General features: G+C 38.9%; 1 protein-coding gene across 1 annotated transcript; it reads left to right on the forward strand.

Annotated features, from left to right (window-relative positions):
• The first annotated feature begins 169 nt into the window (after nt 1-169).
• Nucleotides 170-19,922, forward strand: DYTN (dystrotelin). The gene is given in 15 exon segments (XM_035536740.2): nt 170-203; nt 2,283-2,357; nt 4,117-4,318; nt 7,192-7,277; nt 8,165-8,253; nt 8,928-8,999; nt 9,322-9,484; nt 10,062-10,174; nt 11,493-11,638; nt 13,260-13,422; nt 15,109-15,179; nt 16,265-16,424; nt 18,744-19,227; nt 19,778-19,863; nt 19,866-19,922. Coding segments are annotated over 15 exon segments (1,986 nt in total). The 5' UTR covers nt 170-184.
• The last annotated feature ends 5,111 nt before the right edge of the window (nt 19,923-25,033 follow it).

Consider the following 25,033-nt stretch of genomic DNA (forward strand, 5'->3'; position numbering starts at 1 on the left):
GACACCAAAGCTACTATGTTGTTTTATGTAATTCTGTTTAATTTCATCTCTGAAATTCATCCAGTAAATTGTTCGGATTAAAAGGTTTGATTTGAATGGTTCGATATGTCTCTGTCTAGATAATGTGGTTTTACACTTTGATTTGTTTCATTATAGAATGCCTAATGCCATCTGTCCATTTCAAATGGATCCAGACTTGCAGGGTAAGGATTTTTCTCTCCTCTCTCCCCCCCCAGCTTTTCTCAAGAGATGTTTCTGTGTCTGTTTGGACAGAAACTAATGAATTGTGAAGAAGTCATAACACTTTTGGAATCCCGGTGCTATAACATATAAATTACATACACAGCTGTGTTGCCTGTGGTTTTGGATCTGTTCTGTCATGTTCCATTGCCATTACCACCTTGACTCATGGACACAAGGGTCATGTTTCCAAATTTATAATTTATGATGTTTTTTTCACATGTTCTAAAGTAGGTGTGAAGGATAGCTATACATTCCCTTTTTAAGTGTAAAATCTTGGGTGATACTTCATCTGCTATATAACAGGTAGTGCAAAATGCAGAACAGGTAACTAGCTGGAAATGCCAGGAAACAGTGCACTCTTTTCTATATGTGTAGGAATTCTTTTGTCAGCTTCTCAACAAAGGGCGTTTATGAGTCTTGAGGTAAAATTTGACTCACTGCAGAACCAGTTGCGTGCAAGTTTTCTGTCCAAGGGGGAAGTGCCATCCCTATGAGAAATGAAAGCATGTAGTTGTTCTGTGCTGCCAAAAAGCCTCACATAAATAATAATCCTAAAATATTTTGATTTAATTTGAGCTTTTTTTCTTTGTCTGATGTTTACTTATGTGCTCTTGCAAGGTAATTCTGGAACTATTGCTTGACTGGCACAAAATGCCTTACTTTGAGGCCACATATCATCTATAAGGATGAGCTTGAATCACAGATGTAGTAAAATCAAGAGAATAGCAGATGGCTATTAAAACAGACTCCCTTCATTTAGAAAGTCATCTTGCACATGGAAGATGTTCAAGTTGGATCATGTGCACATTTCTAACATTTGTATTCCTTCTTAGAGAAGGAAAATAAGCATTTGGGACTTAATCCATAGCCTACAGAAAAGTGGGAGTCAGTCTGTTCCTTTCAAAAAAGCTTTGGATCAGGTTACTGAAGAAAGAGAACTGATACTGCATGGAAGTAAAAACTCATTTTTCACATTGTATGACATGCTATACTACATCTCCAAATAATATTACAAAACATAATGTGACAAGAGCAGGAGTAGACAGATGGTATGGCTGATAGAGCTTATTTCTATATCGTAAGCAGCATCTGGGAAACAGCAGAGCCCATAATTTGCTGGCTATTAACATTAGTCTGGCACATTTGTGGAGAACCATTGCACACAGATTGGACCATTTCCAGACTAAACAGGTAGAGAGTTTTGTAAATTATTTCTACTCAGTTGTGCATATTTGTTGTTTGTCTTTGATCTTTATCAACTGTGAGTAACTCTTCCTCCCTGAACTACAGCAAGAAAGCCTCTGAGGGCAGGAGGAAAACTAATAAGTCCCTTTGTAGTTACTAAAGCTACCGTGATCAAGCCTTTTTTTTCTGTCATAAAGTTCTGAGTATGTGTGTAAAGTAGCAGTTATAGGTCAAGTTCAGAAGCCCTTACTTCCCACTCAGAAAAACATGCTTTATTGATGTGAAAGGAATGAGCTGAAGTCATTTAAGGGCATAGGATTTAGTCAAGCAGCTTGAGTGGAATTACTAAGCAGAGATGTCAAAAGCCAATTGGTCCGGTAAATTGCTTATCTTCTGAGAGAGTCCCAGATGTTGATCTTGACAGAAAATTTGTTTAAGGCTTGAAACAATATGCATCCCAAACAATAACCCTGCTGTGCAGACTGACAAACTGTTCCTTGTAGAAAAGCATCTCTACTCTGATCAAGAAGGTGTTTTGCTTAGAAATATTATTTCAGTATGATCTTGGCTAAAAGTATGCAGGTCCATGAGTAGACTTGATTCCTGAAGAAGCAGATGTGCTATCTGTGTTAAATACTATTTTTCTGACTCATCATGTCACCGATCATAAGACCATTTCCCCACAAAGCTGTTGGAAAAAAAAGGACATTTTCATTTTTATCAAAATTTAACAGAATTCTCTTTCAAAGTGTTGTGGATTTTGATTAAGTTCAAATTTGATTATGTCAGTTTTCCTTCTTTTTCCCTTTTTACCATGAACCACTCTATTGTAATGTGTGTGTTTCCTTTCACAGAGGCTTTCAATGATGTTCAGAATTCCTTCTACAGAACAGCCCTGAAACTACGCGCAGTACAAAGTCTGTGCCAGTGTTAGTAGATGAAGAGGATCTCATACTTTGACAGGGAGAGGAATCCATAAACATTCTGTGTTGCTGTCACCATGAGTTATTATGCTACTTTGTTCTCTCGTTTTTCACGTGAGAAACTCAGAGTGCATTATAAACACTTAAGAGCCAGATAGTAGTTCATATACAACTCAATTTTTACCCACTTTTGAATGTCAGTGGAAATACATTATTAAAATTCTAAAGGCATTGGAGAACTGAGTTATTGTTACTGTCTACAACATTGGTACATAGACATCACTGGCAATTATGAATCTTTATCTGTATATTATTATACTTGTTAAATGTCAAATTCTTACGTGATTTATTGGAAATAATCATGGATCATCAAAATGCATTGACAGGTGCTAAAGTATTAATGAGAATTATTATACTATAACATTATAAGTATTATAATGGATATACTATAATATAATATTGCAAGTATTAATGAGCAACATTGTAAGTATTAATGTGAACAAACTAAAATATGATATGCAGAAAACCCCTGCCTAGCACTCATTCCCCTTGGGTTTGAAGTGAGAATTCTGTGCAAGCAAAGAGCTATGGAACAAAGCCCTGGGCACCTGGCTTGTTTTGAAATTCTGGATATAAATTCTATATTGAGAATGGAAGTCTTGATTTTTCCACTGGAAAGAGTCTGTTGATGAAAACTCCCAATCATTGCCAGTGAGGTGTTTAGGATAGCACGGGAAAGATGACAAATTTGTTGGCCCTGGCCATACTTATTAGTGTTTGGGCATGCTCCTCTATGAACATATTTAGTCTGATTTCAGCCCTGATATGGTAAATCTGCTTGGTGCTGTGTGTCACAGCATGGAGGTTCTAGCTCATACAGACAGTGGTTTTCATTAGCTGTGTTGCTTAGTCCTCTGTGTTTCCTCTAAGTATTCATAGCAGCTACCCCAGTTACTCTCTTCCTTGAACACTGCTGACCAGAATTGCACTCAGGTTTCCAGATGGAGCTTTGCCAGTGTTTTGCACTGATACTTTCCCATCTGCACTGGAAAGACCATTAGTGACATATTCTAGGTTCTTCTCTCCTTCTGCAGCCTTATGTGGACAGTGGTGGGAAATGAATACGTGCATAAACTCCAATCTTTTTCTTCCAATGTTAATTCTAATTAATCATGACTCTGTTGTACTGGATGTGACCTTTAAGTCATAGCTCTTTCTTCCCACTGGTTATTAGTTATGGCACATTTTATAATATGGCCTTTATGCCTCTTTCCTTGGCCAAAGCATCTCCCTTCTCTTTGTATTTGGCATGAGAAGAACACTACATCAAATTACAAATTGATTCCATAGTCCTAAGTGAGCTTTATTTTAAGTGCAAAATGGTGCATAGTTTTATAGTATCTCTCTATACATAGAATGTAAGCTAGGTCTATAATTTGGATGCCATTACCATGCTGTTTTCCTCTATAATTCAGATGCAGTTAATCATGCTATCTCCCTTCCCTTCCTAACTATTCTAAAATCACATCCAGACAATTTTAGATGAGTTGTTTCTGTCTTAGTAGCCTCACAGGTTCTGCGACATCCATAAACCCACCAAGACCTTTCCCAGTTTATTTCCTTTTTATGTCACATACTGTTTTAGTTTTCGTTTTCCAGACTTGTGTTAACTAGGCACTTTTAATTGGGGAAGAAAAAAAAAGTCCACCTTCCATTCAAGAGGAAGCAGGGATCCTCATTTGTTTCTCCCTTTGTTTTCCCACAGTGGATTTGATTGATGTTTCTCTGATTCAGCACATCTTGTCAAGTGAACAGAGCCAGAGGGAAAAGCAGATTTCTCTGAAAGTGCAGCAGCTCTTTGGAATGCTGAAGGAACTGCTCCAAAGGGCAAGATTAGAAAAACCAGGCCAGGTAGATCCAAGAGCTGCCAAATTCACATTGAGCCTACTAAAAGCCATGTATGACAGGTGAGAGGAAGCACAAATATGAATCCATCACAAAGTACTGCTAGATCAAGTCTGTTTCTACTATTCTTATGTCACTTCTGTGTGAAACTCTCCTTTGTTGACGGTATTTTGCTTAAGTTACACACAGTGAGAGTAGTTCAGGTATAGGAAGATGAGGCACAAAGCTTTAACAGAGGAACAGTGGTCAGATGTTTCCAGACATACCTGGAAATCCAGATGTCTGCCTGCCCATACTAACTTTCTGTGAGCAGCTTTGTACAAAGAGTGCCTCTTCTTTTGGCTGCCAAAGTATTTTGATACTGTACAGCTTGTAGATCATACTTTTCTCCTGTATTGTTTGTGAATAATTAATTAGTTCACTAAATGCAAGATTGGTTCATGACTGTATCAGATTTAAAAGAAAAGGTTAAGTTCATTGATGAGTTTATTCACTACAGATGGAATTCATTCCCTCCTCCATCAGAGGAGAGCTTTTTACTGAGAGCGTGAGTACGATGTAAGTGGTCTGCAGGACTTTGTCTTGAATTACTATTAATTATATGATCACTGCAATTTAAGATCCCATGTTAAGAACTTTTTGTACTTATGAGAGTCAAGGCTAAGAATAAATGGGTGTATTTCAAAACAAGCTAGAATCATCAAGAGCGTTTTGTAATTGGTGTGCTATAAGTACCACCCCAGGGAAATCATTTACAAGAATGTTCTTTGCAGAAGAACATGATCAAGAACATCTATCTTTATCCTTTTTTCTGTTTTCCTGGGACAGTGTATCATTTTCTTCATACTATAATGTGTTTTTTGAATTTTTTTCACAAAGCTTTTTTTTTTTTTTGCCATGCATATAGGATAGAAAAAGCATCTTATGCTTTTCTTCTAAGTGTGTTTTCTCCACAGAGTGCTGTTCTCCACTGTTAACAATGGAAAGTCTTTCAAGGCAAGAGTATATAGGGGCTTTTCCATGTCTGTGTGGTTGTTTACTTACATGCTTATTAAAGTATGATAAGGTATACAATCGAAAACCTTTATGAGTTTTGAGAGTAGCTGTCACAGATACATTTTTACTAAGTTTCATTAAACAGCAATGCCTAGTGAATATTCTGTGTGTATTCCCTTTGTCTTCCAGAAATATTTAGTCTTATATAGCTTTAACCTTGGATTTTCTTTTATGAACGTTCTGGAAAAACTAAATATATAATTGAAAACCTAGAAACTTTTGACCAACAATTTCCCAGATAGATCATACTTTGGAAGCTATGTTACAGCTTTCTGCAATTTGCTCTGTAACAATGCAGTTTAGTTAAAGATTCTTGACGACAAATTTATGTAACAATATTTTAAAGTAACACTGCTTTGCAAAAGTGATATTTTAAATATAAAATACCAAGATTTTCTGATTTATGGTTTCCACTTAATATGTTTTGTCTTCACGTAAAGAAGCTTTTTTCATTTGGTGCCTATGTCGCAAACTTGGGTTCTAAATTAAGGTATATTCTTTGACTTGCATTATTTAATGGCCAAATGAAGGTCCTTCTCCTGCATATATCCTTTTGATTAAACCACAGAATCACAGAATCGTCTAGGTTGGAAGAGACCTCCAAGATCATTTAGTCCAACCTCTGTCCTAATACTAACAAAACCTCCACTAAACCATATCACTAAGCTCAACATCTAAACGTCTTTTAAAGACCTCCAGGGATGGCGAATCAACCACTTCCCTGGGCAGCCCATTCCAATGCCTAACAACCCTTTCAGTAAAGAAGTTCTTCCTAATATCCAACCTAAACCTCCCCTGGCACAACTTTAGCCCATTCCCCCTCGTCCTGTCACCAGGCACGTGGGAGAATAGACCAACCCCCACCTCGCTACAGCCTCCTTTAAGGTACCTATAGAGAGCGATGAGGTCTCCCCTGAGCCTCCTCTTCTCCAGGCTGAACAACCCCAGCTCCCTCAGCCGCTCCTCGTAAGACTTGTTCTCCAGACCCCTCACCAGCCTCGTCGCCCTTCTCTGGACTCTCTCGAGCACCTCGATGTCCTTCTTGTAGCGAGGGGCCCAAAACTGAACACAGTACTCGAGGTGCGGCCTCACCAGAGCCGAGTACAGGGGGACAATCACCTCCCTAGCCCTGCTGGCCACACTGCTTCTTACACAAGCCAGGATGCTGTTGGCCTTCTTGGCCACCTGAGCACACTGCTGGCTCATATTCAGCTGTCTATCAACCAGTATTCCCAGGTCCTTCTCTGCCAGGCAGCTTTCCAACCACTCATCTCCCAGCCTGTAGCGCTGCTTGGGGTTGTTGCGCCCCAGGTGCAGGACCCGGCACTTGGCCTTGTTGAACTTCATACAGCTGGCCTCAGCCCATCGGTCCAGCCTATCCAGATCCTCCTGCAGAGCCTTCCTGCCCTCGAGCAGATCAATCAAGTTGGAATGAAATTAAAGGAAATCAACCCAAGAGTTGCTCAGGGCAGGTCTGGGGCCACAATGAAGCTGCCTGATGATATAGTAGAAGAAACACATTGTAGTCCTACTTTTTCTTTCATGTTTGGGAAGGCTTTCCACAAGTGAAGAGTTGTATTTTTTTTCTTTAAGGCAAGTATTGTAAAAGTAAATTTATATCTTAAGTGAAATGTGAGGTCTTTGAAGGAGATACTGTCTTTCTGTTTTATAATTGCATGGTATCTTTAATAGTTAATATTGTAGTCATGTTCAATGACAGAGGGTCCTAGACATAAAGTATCACTAAAATGCTACATCAGTTATATGCATACAAAAGGATATAAGATTTGAAGTTGTCTTCCAATGTAGCAATATTTTTTCTTAAGAGATTGCATTTTTTACATTGGTGAATGTAGTGTAATTTATTTTATTTTCCTAGATCTGGAACGGGTTATATCAAAACTAGATCTGTTGCAGCTGCCTGAATTGCTCTTTCAGGAGACACTCTGCTTGCTAAATACAGAGGTGGGAAGTATACAGTTTTATACACTCCCTAAAATACCAAATGTTGAGGAAAACCTACATTGAATGTTTTTAACTTTAAAAGAGAATATAGTTTTCCCATGCAAAAAGTACATTATGTCAACTGCTTTCTTGTAGGACTCATGTGGAAGAATACTTTTTCATTAATGTTCGTATTCATCTTTGCATAAACAGTCTCAGAAAAAAGACATAACACAGCTTAAGATTGCAGAGCTCAAAAATGAAGGCCAAGTTCTTTTTGCCTAGCAAAAACAAACAGAAGCACCCTGGTTTTAAATTTCACTAGAGCAGAAAACATATTTATATATTAGATCCTGGATTTTTTTTTAGTCCTTTTAACACTAGACAAAAAATGCTTAAAGAGCTAAACATAACAGATGAAAGCGGCCCAGTGCAATGGGCAGCACAAAGATTTCTGCCTGAGTTAAATGCTCAAAACAGAGAACAAATGGACCATAAGTGGCATATTGGCCTCATATTCTCCCATTGCACATTATTTATTTTCTTTCAAATTACTTGGAATTGACAATTCACAATTTAAATAGGGCATATCTTCTGTAAATTTGTTTAAATGTATTTCTTAACAGCCATGGAAATGAGTTTAGTGTTTCCTTCATCCTTACCAGTCTTAACTGCCATGGATAAGGGATGACCACAATTTCTTTGCTTTCCTCCTCTTTCCCCTGCCAGTAGGGGAAGTGTTGTTACAGCAGTCACTGAGAGCCTGCATTAGGTAGACAAGTAAATAACTTTTTTGAGAAGCTTACTTGGTAGTTCACAATTATCATGCACATAGCTTGAGAATGAGTAGCTAGAAGACTCTTAAGGCTCTGCTAGGATTCTAGTTTCTTTCCTCTGGTTATTTTCAGCTTTCTTTGAGTTTTATGCTGTTCCTGACGGGAAGAAGTCCTTGATTACCCGTAGTGCCCTAAGAAGCCTGCTAACAGACTTAAATCAGGTAATGCCACTGCAGTGCTCTTAGGCAACAGGTCTTGTAGGGGGGATTATAATCCAGGAGAAAAACACACATGGGTGATGTGTTTTATGTTTGATAACCGTATGGGACTGAAGTCAGTAGGGTGCTGTGTGGACATAGGGATCTGCTATGCAGAGTAGGTAAAAGAATAAAACCCTGTAGCTCTTCTTAGTCTGAATAATGCCTGGCATCAATATGTCTATACATTCATTTTGCCTGAGCTTAAAGGTCCTGGGAACAGCTGCATGCAGCTGTTGCTAACACAACTCCTGACTTAGATGTCTACTCAGTAGAATAGCTTGCAGTTGCACAATAATGCCTTAGCATACAAGTATTTCCAGCTGAACTGGTGCTGAACACGGGGTCTGAAAATGACCCCTGAGATTCAAACCTACTGTCCTTTGGTATTCTAGTACGGCAACATAATGTGTTGATCCATTAGAGTAAGTGAGCTGGGAGCAAATCATTCTGACACATGCTGAACTCTCAAATTGCACACTGGTGGCATGAATTTGAATAGATTTTCTTCAGAATAGTACATAAAGTGGTGTTTCTATCGAAGCTTCACCACCTGTGTGCTGTCACCGTCTCAGCAGAGCATGATAGGAACATCTGTTTTTTATTGAGGTGTTTCTAAGCCTTTCTTCTTGATGCAGATCCCAGCCATTGTGGGAGAAAGCTGCACTCTGTCTTGTGTGGAAATTGCTGCTCACAGCTGTTTCCAAGGGGTGAGTGAAATTTTGATGTCCTGGGAAATTACTTTGAATGTTGCTGGTAAATTAAAATTGCAAGTGTATTACCATGTGGCATACACCAATATCTACTTTTAAGGGGCAGGGCTGTTCATCAGTCTTGCAGTATAGGGGGATTGATATCTACAGATACTACTGAAGACTTGCATTTATTCCAAAACCTTTGAAACCCAGCAGCATTTTATGTGAATGAAAAAACATTACACTAGCAATATCAGAGCTTTTATTAGGAACTGGAGATGAGACACCATTTTTTTTTCAAGGAAATGGCTGAACTTGAGATGTATATTTTTTCCAGGTTCTGAATTCAGCAATTGTTGAAGAAAAATTCTTGTCTTGGCTGAGATCGGAGCCTGCTCTTCTGCTGTGGCTCCCTACATGTTACAGATTATCAGCTTCAGAAATAGTTTCTCACCAGGTTAGATGCAGAGTCTGCAAGAATTTCCCCATTACAGGCCTCAGGTATGTCAGTAATTACTGTAGTCTTTAGCATCCACATAAATAGTTCTTACTATTGTTTGCATACTCTGCAGGCTATAACTACTGTATTAAACAATGAACATTTTACCATTCGTCTTTTCTCACTAATAGTAAGCTTAGAATGTTAGGGGTTTTTTTGTTGTCTTTTTTTTTTTGCATTTTTAGCTCTTTGTATAGTCACAAATCATACATCAATAATGTAGTAATATTACATTTTCATAAGAGCAGTGGATAGACATAAGCTGGTGCATAAGAAACATGAAGGTGTAACTGCAATCTCAAAAATTATACTAGAACAGGTGTTTCTTCCTTGGACTGAGTTTCAATGGAGCAAATTAATAATATCAAAATCACGAGTGGGTTCTGGAGATTAGCCTGTTGTCGTTTGGACAAAATAACTCCTGCATTCAAAGAATGCTAGTGAAAGTCCTTGTTTAAAACAGAGGTGCTTCTCTGCATTTCAGAACCCAGGGATCTGGACTTCTAGTAGTCAATCCCACTTTTACACCAAGTTCTCTGTTGCAGGGAAATAACCTAATCCTTCTGTTTACCTTCATGGGTATCGCTGTTTGAAGCGCCTGAATTTTGACCTTTGCCAAGTCTGCTTTTTCACTGTCTGTCTCCACAAACCACATAAGAGGTCACATCCTGTTGTGGAACACTGTGTGCAGGTAGAGTCCTATTGTACTGATTCATTTCCCTGTTCAGGTTCTTTATGTGGGCAATTTGGCAAGAGACTCTTGAACTACACTGATTATAAAATTATGTACATATCAGCCATGGTGCCCATGAGACATTAGTATTATTCATCTGGGAACAGTGAGTCAGGGAAAGGAAAAAAGGGGGCTTCTAACTTGAGGAATGTTCTGTTCTGAAATAACTGAATGGAGACATGAAATGTCATAGTGTGAGTCCTCTTCCCAGACTGCTGTATGGCAGATTTGCCTTTTGCAGCACTTCCTTACACTGGTGGAAAGGTCCTTCAGTGTGTCCCAGTGCTCCTTCCTCCCAATGCCACCACGGAATCATTCAGAAATTAATATTCATCCTGAAGTTGTACTAACTCCTGCATGAAACTTTCTTTGTTCTAGAGATTTTCAACTTTATTGTAAAACTTGTAGATTCATTTGTCTCTGTCAGCTGGGGACACAGCGTGAAGAGCCAGCATAGGCCCAAGTAAGCTCACCTACTTGAGCTCCATCACAGGGGCAACTTGTGCTTTCATCACTCCAGCGATGGACTTCAGCACTGAGAGACTGTGTCTGCTTAAATTTTCACGTTGTCTGTACCAGGGAGTGGGCTGCTGAGAGGGGATTTGAAAAGTCAGCACTGTTTTTCTTTACTGTGCTGACACCTTGTGGTAATGTTATTACCATATTAAGAAACGACTAGGATGCCTGCTGTGTATTTTCTTCTGTTTTCCTGTTCAATTTGTCAGGGCTCTTCCAATGCTCAGCACCAATCAACTCCTGGGGCAGAAGCGGTTTGTGTCCTCCCATAAAACAATTACGGAGCATAGCTATACGTGAGCCTGGCACTGCTGTGACAAATTGAAGTATGGTTTTTACTGTACTGTGCAAGAGGAGAACATGAAACACAGAAAGCTGTATACATTAACACTTCTTACAATTATTAAAAGTATTTCTTTATGTTCATGAAAGGAGAACTCAGGTACTAGTTGGACAGAATTCTTGTTGTGCCTTTGAATTATATCATTGTAATTGCCAAAACCTTGTATTAAACATTTCCAGGTTGCCTGAATTTGTCCCAGACAGTGTTTTGCCTACATACCAGAATTGGAGCTGATCTTGCCTGTGGTCCTTCATCATCATCCACCTCAGCTCCGGTTTTAGGGCTCAGACAGCAGCTTCAACTGTTGTATGAATGGACTTTTGGTTGCACATGTCTTGCCTTTGCCTTGGGTTGTGCCTATTTCTGGGCACCTGCTTGAAAATTCACTCCTTTCTCTTTTATCCTTCATTCCAATAGATGTCAGCAAAGGCGAGTGCAAAGCACTTTCTCCGCACTGTCAGGAACAACCTGTTTCAAGACCGTTGCAGAAGAAAGGAGGCTCAGAGAAGGAGGGCTCTGGAGATAACAGAGGAGAGGCAGTTCCCTACTCACAAAAAGATTGTGTGAGTTTCTGTTTTCAATGAATTTATACTCTCTGAATAAAGTGTCAGGCTGTAGGATATTGCTTGATTGTGTCCTTTGAGTAGCCGACTTTGTTATGACAGACCATGTCACGATTTTTCCATAAAAAATAGAAAGCACAAATAGGGAATTGCTGCACATTGTTCTGTTGCTTAACCACGATTACAATGCTGACAACCTAATGACCAGTTGTCTCATGAAATATAACATGCTTGTGTCTTCCTTCCCTCCTTCCTTTAGCATCTCTTTCTCTCTGTGCCATTTCTTAGGCTCAGCCTAAGGTCAAGCATTGCAAATATTTAGCACCTGTCACTGAAAAAATGCATGGGTTTTTAAGCACCTCCTCCGTGACAAATTCATTGGAAATTGACTGAATGCTTCCTGCATGTGAACCATAGTGTTTTCACTGAATGTCATTCTACTCAAGTCCCACTGAATCGCAGTCCTGTGGGATTACTCACAATAGTGAGTAGCTGATTTTTTGCATTACCATTACTGTTCTTTTAGATCACCTTTGTTTTGCCTGCTTTTAGTTAGTTTGTAAACTCATTACTGTGTTTCCACTGATCATAGTAGTTAATAATGAGCATTGGAGGTTGTTATGATTTTCCGTATAGTTACTCCTTTCTTGCTCTGGCCTTTTGGTTGATATTTAGGTGAAGAGAACAATGGTACAAGATAAGCACTAAAAACATACGTAGGGGGAAATTCTTTACTAGCTATATAAAACCTTAGCGACTTTCTTGCATCTCACATTCTCCAAATGAGGATTCAGTGAGACTGAAAAAGGGGAAAAAGGTCAGTCCTCTCTAAAAGAATTAAAGTAAATTAATTTCATCCTTGTGGGAAGGAAGAGAAAAATCTGGTTATAAAACTCTTTGCTACACTGCTAGGTAAATACTAGAAACAAAATTTTTTATATACACTAAGATCAGTGGGTGATAGTTACAGTGATTCTTGTAGAGAATATTTCAGTGTTCATTCTTTAGAATGTGGTGAAATGCAAAATATTTTCCATTGTTAATTTATCCCCACTTGTATTCAGCAACAGAAATTCACTCTTTGTTCTGAATGTCATTTAACTCTTCTGTGGGCAGTCACGATTTCTTTGCAATTCTGTGGGTTTTTTTCTTACCTCATGCTTGGGTAACAGTCAATGAGAAAAAGCAGAATTTGGAGTTGCCATTATAGGTGTCACTGTGTAACTGGTAGGTATCTGGGCTTTTCCCAGCACAGAATGGACTGCACAGCAGGGTATCTGGCCCTTTGCTATCCTTTTGTAGTTGAATTTCATAATATCGTTAGCTCCTTCTTAATATTGGAAGGTAAAAAGAGAAGTAGCAAATTGCACTGATGCTAAATGGATGGAAGGAAGAATCTGCTGTTGAAGTTCTGTTGAAAGAGTGGAATTTGTTTTTAAGGAATTTCATTCTTTCAGCCAAAATATGCTAGCAGGCGTAGCCAAATCATACCCTTTTCTTAGTCAATAACATGGCTATCTGTCTATACACTGTGCATTAGCTGTATTTTGATTGTTCTGGGTACCAAAACCATGGAAAGCTTGATCCTTTGTCTACTCAGTATTTCTTTGTTGGTGTACAGTCCCCTTGCAGAACTCACTACTTCACCATTCCCTGAAAACCTGTCTCTCACAGTGGACAGACCTGTCTTGGAGTCACCCACGTTCGTATCTGAAAACAGAACTGTAACACACAAGAGTAAGAATAACAGTGAGATGCCAGAACAAGACAAGACAAAAATTCAGGTGAGTGAAACATGAAGGTGTAATAATACTAAAGCTGGGAGGAAGACCTACCATGTTAACTATCTAACTGATGTCTAATGACCAGTGAAAAAGAATGGACAGCTTCACCTTTTTGTTAATTTCTCACTTACGGAAAAAAATGGGGAATCTGAAAACTTAGTGAACAAGACTCCTTGACTTCCATGACTTTTCAGAAGCATTCGCAGGAATATTTGCTTTGTTAACTTCTTTTTTTTTCTAGTTGTCTTAAAGCAGCACGATAAAGACTGCTAAAGAAAGCTAGAGCCCTCTCTCTATTCTGACAGCAAAAAATGCCATCGTGTCCTCCCACTGCAAGCAAATGTCAAGGAAGGACATCTTAATTCCTAATAGGCTTGGACCTTTTTTGTCACCATAGCAATATAAGAGGACAGAATGGGCCCTTCTTAAGGATTAACCCAGAGTAGTGTCCACTCCAACTAAAATAGCTCATGCATAAAAGCTCTTCACCAATCTATTTCAAGGTTCTCTGCATAGAAACAGTGCTAGAGGAGTGGAAAGGATAGTGTAAATAAAAATAAGTACATAGCAGGTTTTTTGTTTCTATATTTATTTGAGAGGTTGGTAGCTCTGTCCATACTTGGAATATACAGAACACTGGGTTGTGTTCAAACCAGTTTGTGTCATCCACTTATCCTGTTCTTCCCAGAAGCCAAGAGTGCAGTAACTGAGAACTACCGTGTATATTTCAGGTCACTTCCTTGGCATCTTCCTGTGCTACTCCTTTGGAATAACTGTCTTCTAGGACTCTGTCCAGCATGAGGTATAGTGCCAGCAAGCACATATCTGCAGTAGCAATGGTGGGCAGATATTGCTTAAGCATGTCATTTTGATGGCTGGCATTTGTCATTTTGGAAAACACTGAGACAGGACTGTAGTGGTACTCTGTCACATGCATTGCAGTCTTGTTCATTTTCCCTCTGGGCTGAAAATTCTTTTTGAGCAGTTTTATACTGATTTCCAACATACTGGAAAATGAGTATAAATCTGTTAGTGCAGATTGCTTAAAAAGATGCAGATTGTAGGTCCAGTGCAAGATAGCTTTTAAAAGAATCCATTAGCTTTTGAAGGTCCTGGGGTCTCAGCTATTAGTCTTACAATTAAATGGCAGACCTGATTCCAAACCATCTTATAGCATGCCTCTAAGGCAGTTTACTTGCAGAGTTTCTCCCTGACTTCTGGAACTACTGTCCTGCATGACCCAGAGATTTCTACTTTCATCCAAAGATCAGAGGTTTTTCTTCTCCCTTACGCATCCAGTCTGTCTCCCTCCATCTCCTTGTTCCAAAGTAGTTGTGTGACTTGGGAGAGACTGTTTCCAAATCAGAATATTCTATTTTGCAGAAATTCCAAGGTATGAGGTTTTGTTCTGATTGAAAACAAAACAAATTCTGAAAACACTTAGAATGAGCCATAGGACAAAGAATTTGTTCTATATTGAGTAAATTTTCCAGTCTTTTCTAATAGCTATTAGAAATGCATTAATACATAAGATGGTTGCAATCAGCTGAAAAGTTAACTAGTAAATCTGTAAAATGGGCCAAATCCACAATTTACCATGCCTGTCTATAGCAGAATTTGCCTAGAAAATGAAATTTTATTGCTGATAAAGTTATGAACAGATATTTTTCTCTTTTTTTATTACAGGCAATAGCCTCTTTTGAAGCAGATATGTTAAAAATGCATGATTCCATCAAAAGTATTCAAAGTGAAAGCAGGTAGACACAGACACAGACACAGACACAGATTTCTAGGTTGGAAGAGACCTCAAGATCATCGAGTCCAACCTCCGACCTAACACTAAGTACTCCACTAAACCATATCACTAAGCTGTACATCTAGGTAGGTAAATGCAGTAATACAACTGAAGACTGGTGGGCATTACTGCTCCAGTGAAGAATGTTGAGATTTTAAATAATTTCCTGTCAAATGGGGATGAATGAAGTAGCTCAGCAACAAAAATCGCAAGTGAAGATCACTGGAAAAACAATTTCAGGCAAAACAAAACATTTTGTTTTGCTTTCATCAGCATTACTGTAATTATTAGTTTAAATAATGTCAACTTCAATAATGTCAAATTCACTTCAAGTTTTTAAATCAAGGTAGGATATCTCTATAAAAATATGCTTTAAGTCAAATAGAGATAACAAGCCTGATACAGTAAGTGCTGGAAAAAAAAAATGGCTTAGATTACCTCAGAAATCCCTTCTGGTGTTCAAACCTTTGACATGATAGAATATTATTTTAGTATTTAATACTTATTATTAGAATGTTACACATTTCATGTTCATTTTTCTTTTGTGTGTATGGTATGGGCTTTGCTGTAACCATGCTCACCTTTTTCTGCCACTTTTGCTTTTCCCTCCATTTTTTTTGTATATATATACAAATGTGCAGTGGGTATAATCATGTCTGTGACCACTGAAACCAGAGTCTGCAGGTCAGAGATCTGTGATAAGAGTTGCCAGAATAGTTGCTCCTAGATAGAGGGACTACTATGATGTCTCTTCCAGTTTCAGCCACCTTTTTGGGAAACATAAAACCCTAAGATGCAAGGCATGGTTCCTGGCTGCACTTCCACTCAGCTCACATCTTTCCTCTAGAACACTCCTGTTCTTGATAATTCTGTTTATACAGTGCAGTTCTTGAAATACTGGCCTCTAAGCCAGAAGCTATTTCCTGAACTGAAAAAGAGAGGAAAGTTTGTGCTACAGTGTTTGCTCTATTCTGTGATTGGATATATGTGTGTGTGTAATGGGTTATCTGATCCAGCAAAATTCCCACCCTTCTGTGTCCCTGTAAGGTACATGAAGAAGCAATTCAATAAATGGAAGGACAAAGTGCAATTTCTTCACAGCTGCCAGAAAGACAAAAGCTGCAAAATAGAGACAACACTCCAAAGCTTGAGAGCAAGCCATGAAAACTTGCAAATGGAGCTGCAGCAAATAAAGCAAGATATAAAGGTATAGTGATAAATGTATGAAAAATCTTTACACCTATGGACAATTACTGAACACTAACTACTACGTTTCTTGTGGACCAGAAATCTTTGTACTATTTCATGTGTTCTCTGCTTACCTGCTCCATTTTTTGTCTTCAGAGAAAGCAGATAGGCTTATTGCAGCAGGGATTTTCTTCTCATTCTGTATATATCTAGCACCTACCACAGACAGACATGTCTGGGATGTTTAGATACTACTGCAATTAAAATAATGAGAGGGGTTTCCAATAAGAGTGAGAAAATGGTTTCCAACAGAAGTGTTAGATACTTCATTGTGGTTGTTCCTTTAGAGAAGAGTCCCATGTTAACACAGAATAAATAAAATACTTTTCTGTCATTCCTAATTTTTATCTTGTACTGGGATGTAATACAGACCTCTTACAGAAAATATTTTATTACTTTAAATGAACAAGAGTCAATGTAATTTAAAAGAATCTCTAAGGTTCTGAAAAGGCCCTGTTTTACAGGGATTTCATACGTTTGCCACCTACAGCATTTTGTAGCATTTTTGGCCATGCTGCTTTTAGAGTGTTTTTCAGATCGAACATACAGGAAGGCCAGACACATCTGTAGTGCACAGCTTGATATCACTAGCACATGGAGTCCACTGTGAACTGGTGTGTCATACCATCCTCTGTATATGCTATGACACTGGCCTGTCCCCAACATGTAGGGTTGGCTGCACATGTGCAGTTAGGTGTCCAGTGCATCCCAGTTACTCAGACTCAGTGTTAGTGCAATAATGGTATTTGCCATCCTGGTTCCCACTAGAAAATTCCAACTACCATTGTGGCACTGACAACCAGACTGTTTTTGGAATTTTGAATGTTAAAAGGTTTGAAACTGGCTGCTCGTGGCTTGGACTGGCGTACGCTTCGTTGGGTTAAAAACTGGCTGGATAGCCAGGCCCAAAGAGTCGTGGTGAATGGAGTCAAATCCAGTTGGAGGCCGGTCACTAGTGGCGTCCCCCAGGGCTCAGTACTGGGGCCAGCCCTCTTTAATATCTTTATCGATGATCTGGATGAGGGGATCGAGTGCACCCTCAGTAAGTTTGCAGATGACACCAAGTTAGGTGTGTGTGTCGATCTGCTCGAGGGTAGGAAGGCTCTGCAGGAGGATCTGGATAGGCTGGACCGATGGGCTGAGGCCAACTGTATGAAGTTCAACAAGGCCAAGTGCCGGGTCCTGCACCTGGGGCGCAACAACCCCAAGCAGCGCTACAGGCTGGGAGATGAGTGGTTGGAAAGCTGCCTGGCAGAGAAGGACCTGGGAATACTGGTTGATAGGCAGCTGAATATGAGCCAGCAGTGTGCTCAGGTGGCCAAGAAGGCCAACAGCATCCTGGCTTGTGTAAGAAGCAGTGTGGCCAGCAGGGCTAGGGAGGTGATTGTCCCCCTGTACTCGGCTCTGGTGAGGCCGCACCTCGAGTACTGTGTTCAGTTTTGGGCCCCTCGCTACAAGAAGGACGTCGAGGTGCTCGAGAGAGTCCAGAGAAGGGCGACGAGGCTGGTGAGGGGTCTGGAGAATGAGTCTTTCGAGGAGCGGCTGAGGGAGCTGGGATTGTTCAGCCTGGAGAAGAAGAGGCTCAGGGGAGACCTCATCGCTCTCTATAGGTACCTTAAAGGAGGCTGTAGCGAGGTGGGGGTTGGTCTATTCTCCCACGTGCCTGGTGACAGGACGAGGGGGAATGGGCTAAAGTTGTGCCAGGGGAGGTTTAGGTTGGATATTAGGAAGAACTTCTTTACTGAAAGGGTTGTTAGGCATTGGAATGGGCTGCCCAGGGAAGTGGTTGATTCGCCATCCCTGGAGGTCTTTAAAAGACGTTTAGATGTTGAGCTTAGTGATATGGTTTAGTGAAGGACTTGCTAGTGTTAGGTCAGAGGTTGGACTAGGTGATCTTGGAGGTCTCTTCCAACCTAGACGATTCTGTGATTCTGTAATATGTTTTTTTTTTCCCTTAGTTTAATTATTTTAGGATGATTTTCCTGCAAATTTAGCTTTTGAACATTATTATTGCCACTTTTCAATGGCATTGAAGCATATGATGTCCTCAGATCAGAATTGTGGAAAAAATGGACACATAGATTGTCCAAACTCAAAGTTTCATTTCACTGTAGAGAAATATTTTATTTGTGGAAAGAATTGGTTTAGTACGTGAGAAATTAAAGAAATAATCGTTATTACGATGACCCCAAATAATTTTTCCCACCTATTTTATCTCTACCAGCAACCAAAACATTATTTTTATGTTGTTTTTTTTGTTTTGTTTTGTCTGTTGTAGACAATGTTACAGTCAACCACACATCCTTCTTTTTCACTGTGTCAGAATGTGATGCCAAGAAATCAGCATGTCCTTCTGGAAAGGAAAGTGCAGGGTGGATTAAATCTTGCCCAAATAAAGCCCATTTCTAGAACATGTGCAGACTGGAAAGCTTTGAATCACCCCAACTCTGAAAATAAAATGCAGCTTTTAGAGACACCTGAGGTTCCTGCTACAATGAACTTTATATTCTCAGAAGACCCAGTGAAGTCAGTGAGCCCGCAGAGTGACGGACTTTTTATTGGACAGCGTTAAAAAGAAAAAGAGAATCAAACTTATCTGCCTGAATTGATGGAAAACTCCTGCAGTGGCATTGTGGGGAATACAGCTGTTATTCCCAGTGCAATACAGATACCACCTGATGAGAAGGAAGTCAGTGAGGAAGTGGAACTGCAGCAGCTAGTGATGAAATTGAAGGATGCATTGTCTCTTCAAGCCCAACCAGGTACAAGTTCTCCTGGTTATCTAGACATGTTTTCTCACCTTCATCCAGTTTACTTTATAATATCATTCATAATAATTTAACCCTCAGAGGAAACTCAAAATCTTACCTTTGCCATTGTAGAAGTACTCCAGTGCTATACTATAGGATGGAATTTCTTTAAGGTGGAATATAGCCCTTAACGCTTGAGTAATTTGAAACAGGTTAAGTCAAAGCATGTAAGAGGAGTCAGTCTCAGCAGTCAATTAAGGAGCAAACTCATACTGATGAGGCCACTGGAGGTCTCTTCTGTTGCCCATGCTGTGACACAATAACTTTGACTCTAGTCCCAGGCAAAATTGCAGCAGTCCAAATGCCTTTGTAATCTTACTACAGCAGAGCTTTGTTCAACACTCATGATGCATCACTTTTGGTAATGAGGATGTAATGAGGAGAGCGACAGAAAAAGCTGCTGTTCACATGGAATTGTGTTAAATTAGAGATTTATAAAGAGTATTGCAGAGCTCTGGCAGCAATCAAATGCTCTAAAAGACATAAAATCCTTTCTTTTCAGCTCAACAGTCAGCTTTGAAGCAGGATTTCTTCTCTGCAGCAGAACGTGTTTGCAGATCCTTCTCTGACCTCATCAACCAAATAACTTTGCCAGCTTGGAAGTGATGGAAACTGCCATTCACCTTACAGCTCCTCTGAACTATTGAAGGTAACTAAAGCCATGTCAGACACTTCAAAGTATCTCAAATAATGCACTGTAATAACTAATCATAACAGATTTCTGCATTTACTGATTTCACCAGGAACCATAAAAAGTGTTAGAGAATAAGGTTCCCTTTCTATTAGTGTTTTCTAGCTCATGTGTAGTAGATATAGGGGCAACTCATTAAAAAAAAAAAAAAGTATGTCTTCATTAATGCTACACTGGCATTCACAACTGTCCTGTACTCTTTTTTCACTGCTATTTAACTGATAATGGCTTGTATTTCAGAAACATTTTTTTTCTATAAGAGACGGCTTGAGTCAGTTGATTTCAATGCTGTATTTTCTATCACGTCACTTTTTCTTAGTCTGACTGGAAGGAATAAATTCTTAACTATCAGACTTCTCAATACTTGATACTTAGTCACATTCTTCCAAACTGATAAATTCATGATTAATGGAAAAGATTCTTTGCACATTTAGAGGAATTTAATTGCTTTAGAGGAGCCTTTACATTATTGATTAATATATATATTGGTGTAGAACGGTTAATAAGAATATCATGCTTAGTATAGAATGGTTATTAGGAACACAATGTTACCTGCAGCATCAAAAATGTGTGAGAAGTCATTTTTTGTTGGTTGCTAGCACTGTAAATCTAGAACTTCAAAAGCATTTAAAATACTTACCAAGCCTGTACACATACGTACGGGCATATATACACATATAAAAACATACATACTATGTGGAAGCTTGGAAATAGATAACTGGCTGTAGGTAGCAGATTGCACTTGTTGAAGTTAAGAAATCATCTATTAGGCGTCAGCAGCAAGCAGTCTGGGATTTGAAGAGAAAGAAAGGTACCGGACAAAAGAAACTTTGCATACTGTTTTGGTCCATTCATCCTACCGTATCTTATCTATCTTATGGTGATGGGTGAGTGAAAGCCTTGGAAAGAACTTAGATTATACTTAGGAGAAAAATATTAGGTGTTCATTGCTTTCCTTTCATCACTTCTTGTTGGCTGCTTGTTTTACAGCAGTGCAACACCAGTGATTTCAGTGAGATACTCTGGTATAATCTGTAATGATGGAGAGTGTCCTCAATTGCATATCGTCTTAGTGACAGCAGTTCTGAAGGTTGAGATAATGGGTGAAGATGGGCATGCTGAAGATTTGTATATTATTATTAGATGTTTTACTTCTTTGTATAAACTAGGCAATATGAACTCATGGCAAATTTGCCAAGTGGAATTCCTCAATAGTGCAAATGATTACCCATTTCTCCCTCTTAAGCTGTTGATGTGCCATGGTTGAGTTACTTCATAGGAACTGCTGTATCTCTTCATAATGACAGCAGCAAGGAAAACATTTTTTTCTGATAGTGCACAAAAGTATTTTAAAGATCTGAGAAATGGAAATGATTCAGAACCACTTCAGAGAGAGAAATTGTAGATTGTACTATCATGGTTCTGCAGAAGGTGCACAAAAAGTAGTGAATGAGTATGTGCACGTGGGCTCAAAAACACTCATGGTTCGAGAACAATTTGCATGTTTTTAAGGATTGTAGTTGAGTCATTGGAACTATTCCAGCTTGCCAAGAGAGAAAAGACTCCTAATTTTTACAGGAATTTGTCTGTGATTACTAAGAAAACAAATTTAGTTTGGGTGAAAGCAAAATATTTTTGGAAACTGTGGGGGAAAAAAACAGGTAAATTATATATTCTGGTGCTTAGCTTCATGTATAATATGATGCAATAGGAAATGCAATAGGAAAAAGGCTGATTAAAAGTGGAGTGCTGAAGAAAAGCTGCTCAACAGACCACTTAATTTTCCACAAATGTTTTCCTTCTCTTCAATTTTTCATAACAAATTATAATCACCAAGATAAAGGAACTGTTTGGCTCTTATTAAAATGGCTAGAAGTCTTGTTTTCTTTTAGTAACACCTCAGCCACCTTCTTGAAAGACATTACTATGGCAGTGGTGGTAATGAACATTCCTGGTTCTTTCTGCTAGTTTAAATCACAGAAACCCTTGATTACATATAATGCAAACATCCAAGAATTACAGCAACAGAGTGGTATGCCACTGAAAGCTAACAAGCGTTTTTTCTCTAGCAGATGAAGGGTGAAGAGGATGAAAGGTAAAGAAAATAATTGAGGGAGAAGGATCTCAGAAAACAGGAAATAGATAGTGATGAGTTTACTAGGAGGTGCATATATCCACATTATCACATGAATAGAATGTAGTGTGAAATAGAAGCTTAGTAGCTTTTGCAATATACCAGTGCCAAGAGATAAAAACAATGATCCAAGGAATGTAACTGATGGTTATAAGAAGATATGCAGCAGCTTCTGATGAGGCTTTGAATACCCTTCAGAGCAGGAGCATCTGAATTAAAATTGGTTGGAAACAGTGACAGATGACAAATACTGGTTTGGTCAGATGCAGTATGGGACAGGTATGGAACACAAATGCTTATAGATAGATATGCCTGAACCTCTTAGTATTTAACTCTTATTTCATGGCAGCAGGTAAAGACTCAGTGAAGTGTTTTCCCACATCAATAAGCAGCTATTTAGCTGCTAGTTTTCTGTAAGATGAAAGGGGCAAAGTCTCAAGACCTTTATTTTGTTGTCACTCGGTCCAGCTGACAGTGAAGCAATCTCAGTCAGAAGCATTCATCCCATCCTTCTCCTGTCACACTCAGACTGAGAAACGGCAAGCCAAGAGCAGTATCTGCAAAAACAATCCTGGCTCATCCCAATTTCTGCAACGGAATTCACAGGGAAGAGTGATAGGAGGCAATATCCTGTCTTTAACCACAGGACAATTTTGAATTATTCTTTTGAGACTGTACAGCAAACCTTCTTGCATCTCATACTGAGAGCACTTGCTTTTTCTTAACACAGCCACCCTAGAAGGCCCCAGTTTATAGTGAGGGTATCAAAAGCAAACAGCATCATCTGGTTGTGTTTTTATGCCAAACTGTTAAGACCTGAATAAAAATAAGTAAGACCTATGTTATAAAAACAATTTTAGCTCCAAGTCCTTCAGAGAGAAGAAAATATGTGAGGTAAGAGTTCCTTTAGGAATTTTATCACATGCGGGTTTACATACAATTGCATCCCCTTTTTGATTTCAGCACAATTAAAAACAACAGGTTGTCTCCGTTACATCAGCAATTTCCAAACATTCTCCATAGGGTGGCCTATGCTAAAGATTTGTCTGTTTTCCTAGTCTTTCCTCCACATACTAATCCTTCCCTGCCCATTTCCTCAAAGGCCAAATGATGCTACAGCCTGTTAATTAAGGAACTTGCTGAAGCAGAGCAGTATTGCAAATTTGTTTAAGCTAAACATAAGCTTGGCCAGCAGTGGTATTTCTCCATTTCTGTTGCTGTCTGACATAAGGAAGAAGGCTGCCAACAGCCCTTTTCTAGGGATCCTGTTGTTGTAGGAAGAGAATATCAAGATTGGAAGCACTAGCAATCTTCCCAAAGGGCTCTGTGGAAGAGTCTAACAGTACCTGTTCAGATTGTCTGTTTTTGTGTTTTGTAGAGTTTGAGAGCATACAGGAAGAGATAACGTCCTTTAGTACAATACCAATCCTACTTGACTGGCATCCAGCCCCTATCATACTCTGTTGTTAGTCTTAGTAGCTATAGGGACTGTGGGTGAAGACTCTCTCTCATGTTAATACAAAGCTGTGCATAATGGGGCTTTTAGATATATTAATATAATTTAGATAATTAACAACAGTAGAACAAGAGTGAGCAGAACTCTCGTAACAATGCCCTTGCCTCCCTCCCACATGGTAGCTGAACAGTTTTGTAGGCAGTGGCTGTAGGCAGGGATGTGCTCCTGTACTCATACTGCTTTAGTGTTCCCTCCTCTGAACATGTTCCCTCATTTCAACATTTAAATAGTTTGTTGCATGCTTAACTTTAAGCACAAATTTGATTACATTTAAGTTGATAGGCTTCTTGAGGTTTGCCATCTGCTTTCATTAGATCAGGATTTCACCCAGTGGGACTATGTTTAAGTTTTGTTTTGTTCGGGCCCAGTGACCATTTCAAGATTTCATTTAAACATTTTACTACTCAAACCTATTTCTGCAACATGCTGCACACCCAATATGCTTCTGCAAGTGAGGTTTTCTTTGGACACTTTGAAACTAAACAAATAAATAAATTGCCACATGCTCAAGGAAAGAAACTTTGAATGGGCAACTAAATGGACTTGCCATGGAAAGCTGAGTTTTGTGTTTGCGTTCATCTGGCCAGGCAATGAAAGTAATTCATCAAAGCATCAAATGTTACATGCCCCAAGTTTTGTTGCATTAGGTTTATATCAAATTGCCTATTAGAGTTATCAATAACAGTCAGAGAAAACTTGGTCACAAAGAGCTCGCAAACTAAAAAAGAAGCAAATTCAAGTTGTGTATGAGAATTGTTCTGATTACATACTCTGAGAGAATATGTAACATTTTAAGAAGCACTTTTATAAATAAAAATCTGGGGGAAATACAATAAAGAGGTTCTGTGAAAACAGAGGAGCTGGTAACACCTGTTAACATTTTTATTTTTGCTGGTAAACTGAAAAGATTTTTGGAAGATATTTTTAATATAAAAATACATACTACTTTAGCAGGATGGTGTCTTTCAGCAGCAGTTGATTTGCATGTGTATATAACTGCACTCAGTAAAACATCACCACCTCAGCTCAAATCCTGTCCTGGAGCTGATGGAGGTTTATGGCAGCTTTCTGCTCTGTTTGTCTATATGTTATTGGAGGATCAGTTGTTTCCTGTTTTGGCACCCAAAATATAATGGTTTGAGTAGGTCACATGCATTACAAAAAGCCTGATATACATACAGATTAAAGTAGGCAACTGCTTATAAACCATGCAGTTTATTAAGGAGACTAAATTCATAGGCAGTGTAAAAAAACAAACAAAAATAACAAACACACAAAGTTAATCAGAAATACAGTGCTCATGGTGGAAGAATGGCTACAACTATGTAAATTAACATCACTGAGGATTAAAATGCAAAGATCCAAGAGAAACAGTTCAAAAAAAAAATCTACAGATTGAGATCTTGAAGTAAATGTG

The sequence above is a fragment of the Cygnus atratus genome, chromosome 6, assembly GCF_013377495.2.
Source record: "Cygnus atratus isolate AKBS03 ecotype Queensland, Australia chromosome 6, CAtr_DNAZoo_HiC_assembly, whole genome shotgun sequence".
Lineage (NCBI taxonomy): Eukaryota > Metazoa > Chordata > Aves > Anseriformes > Anatidae > Cygnus > Cygnus atratus.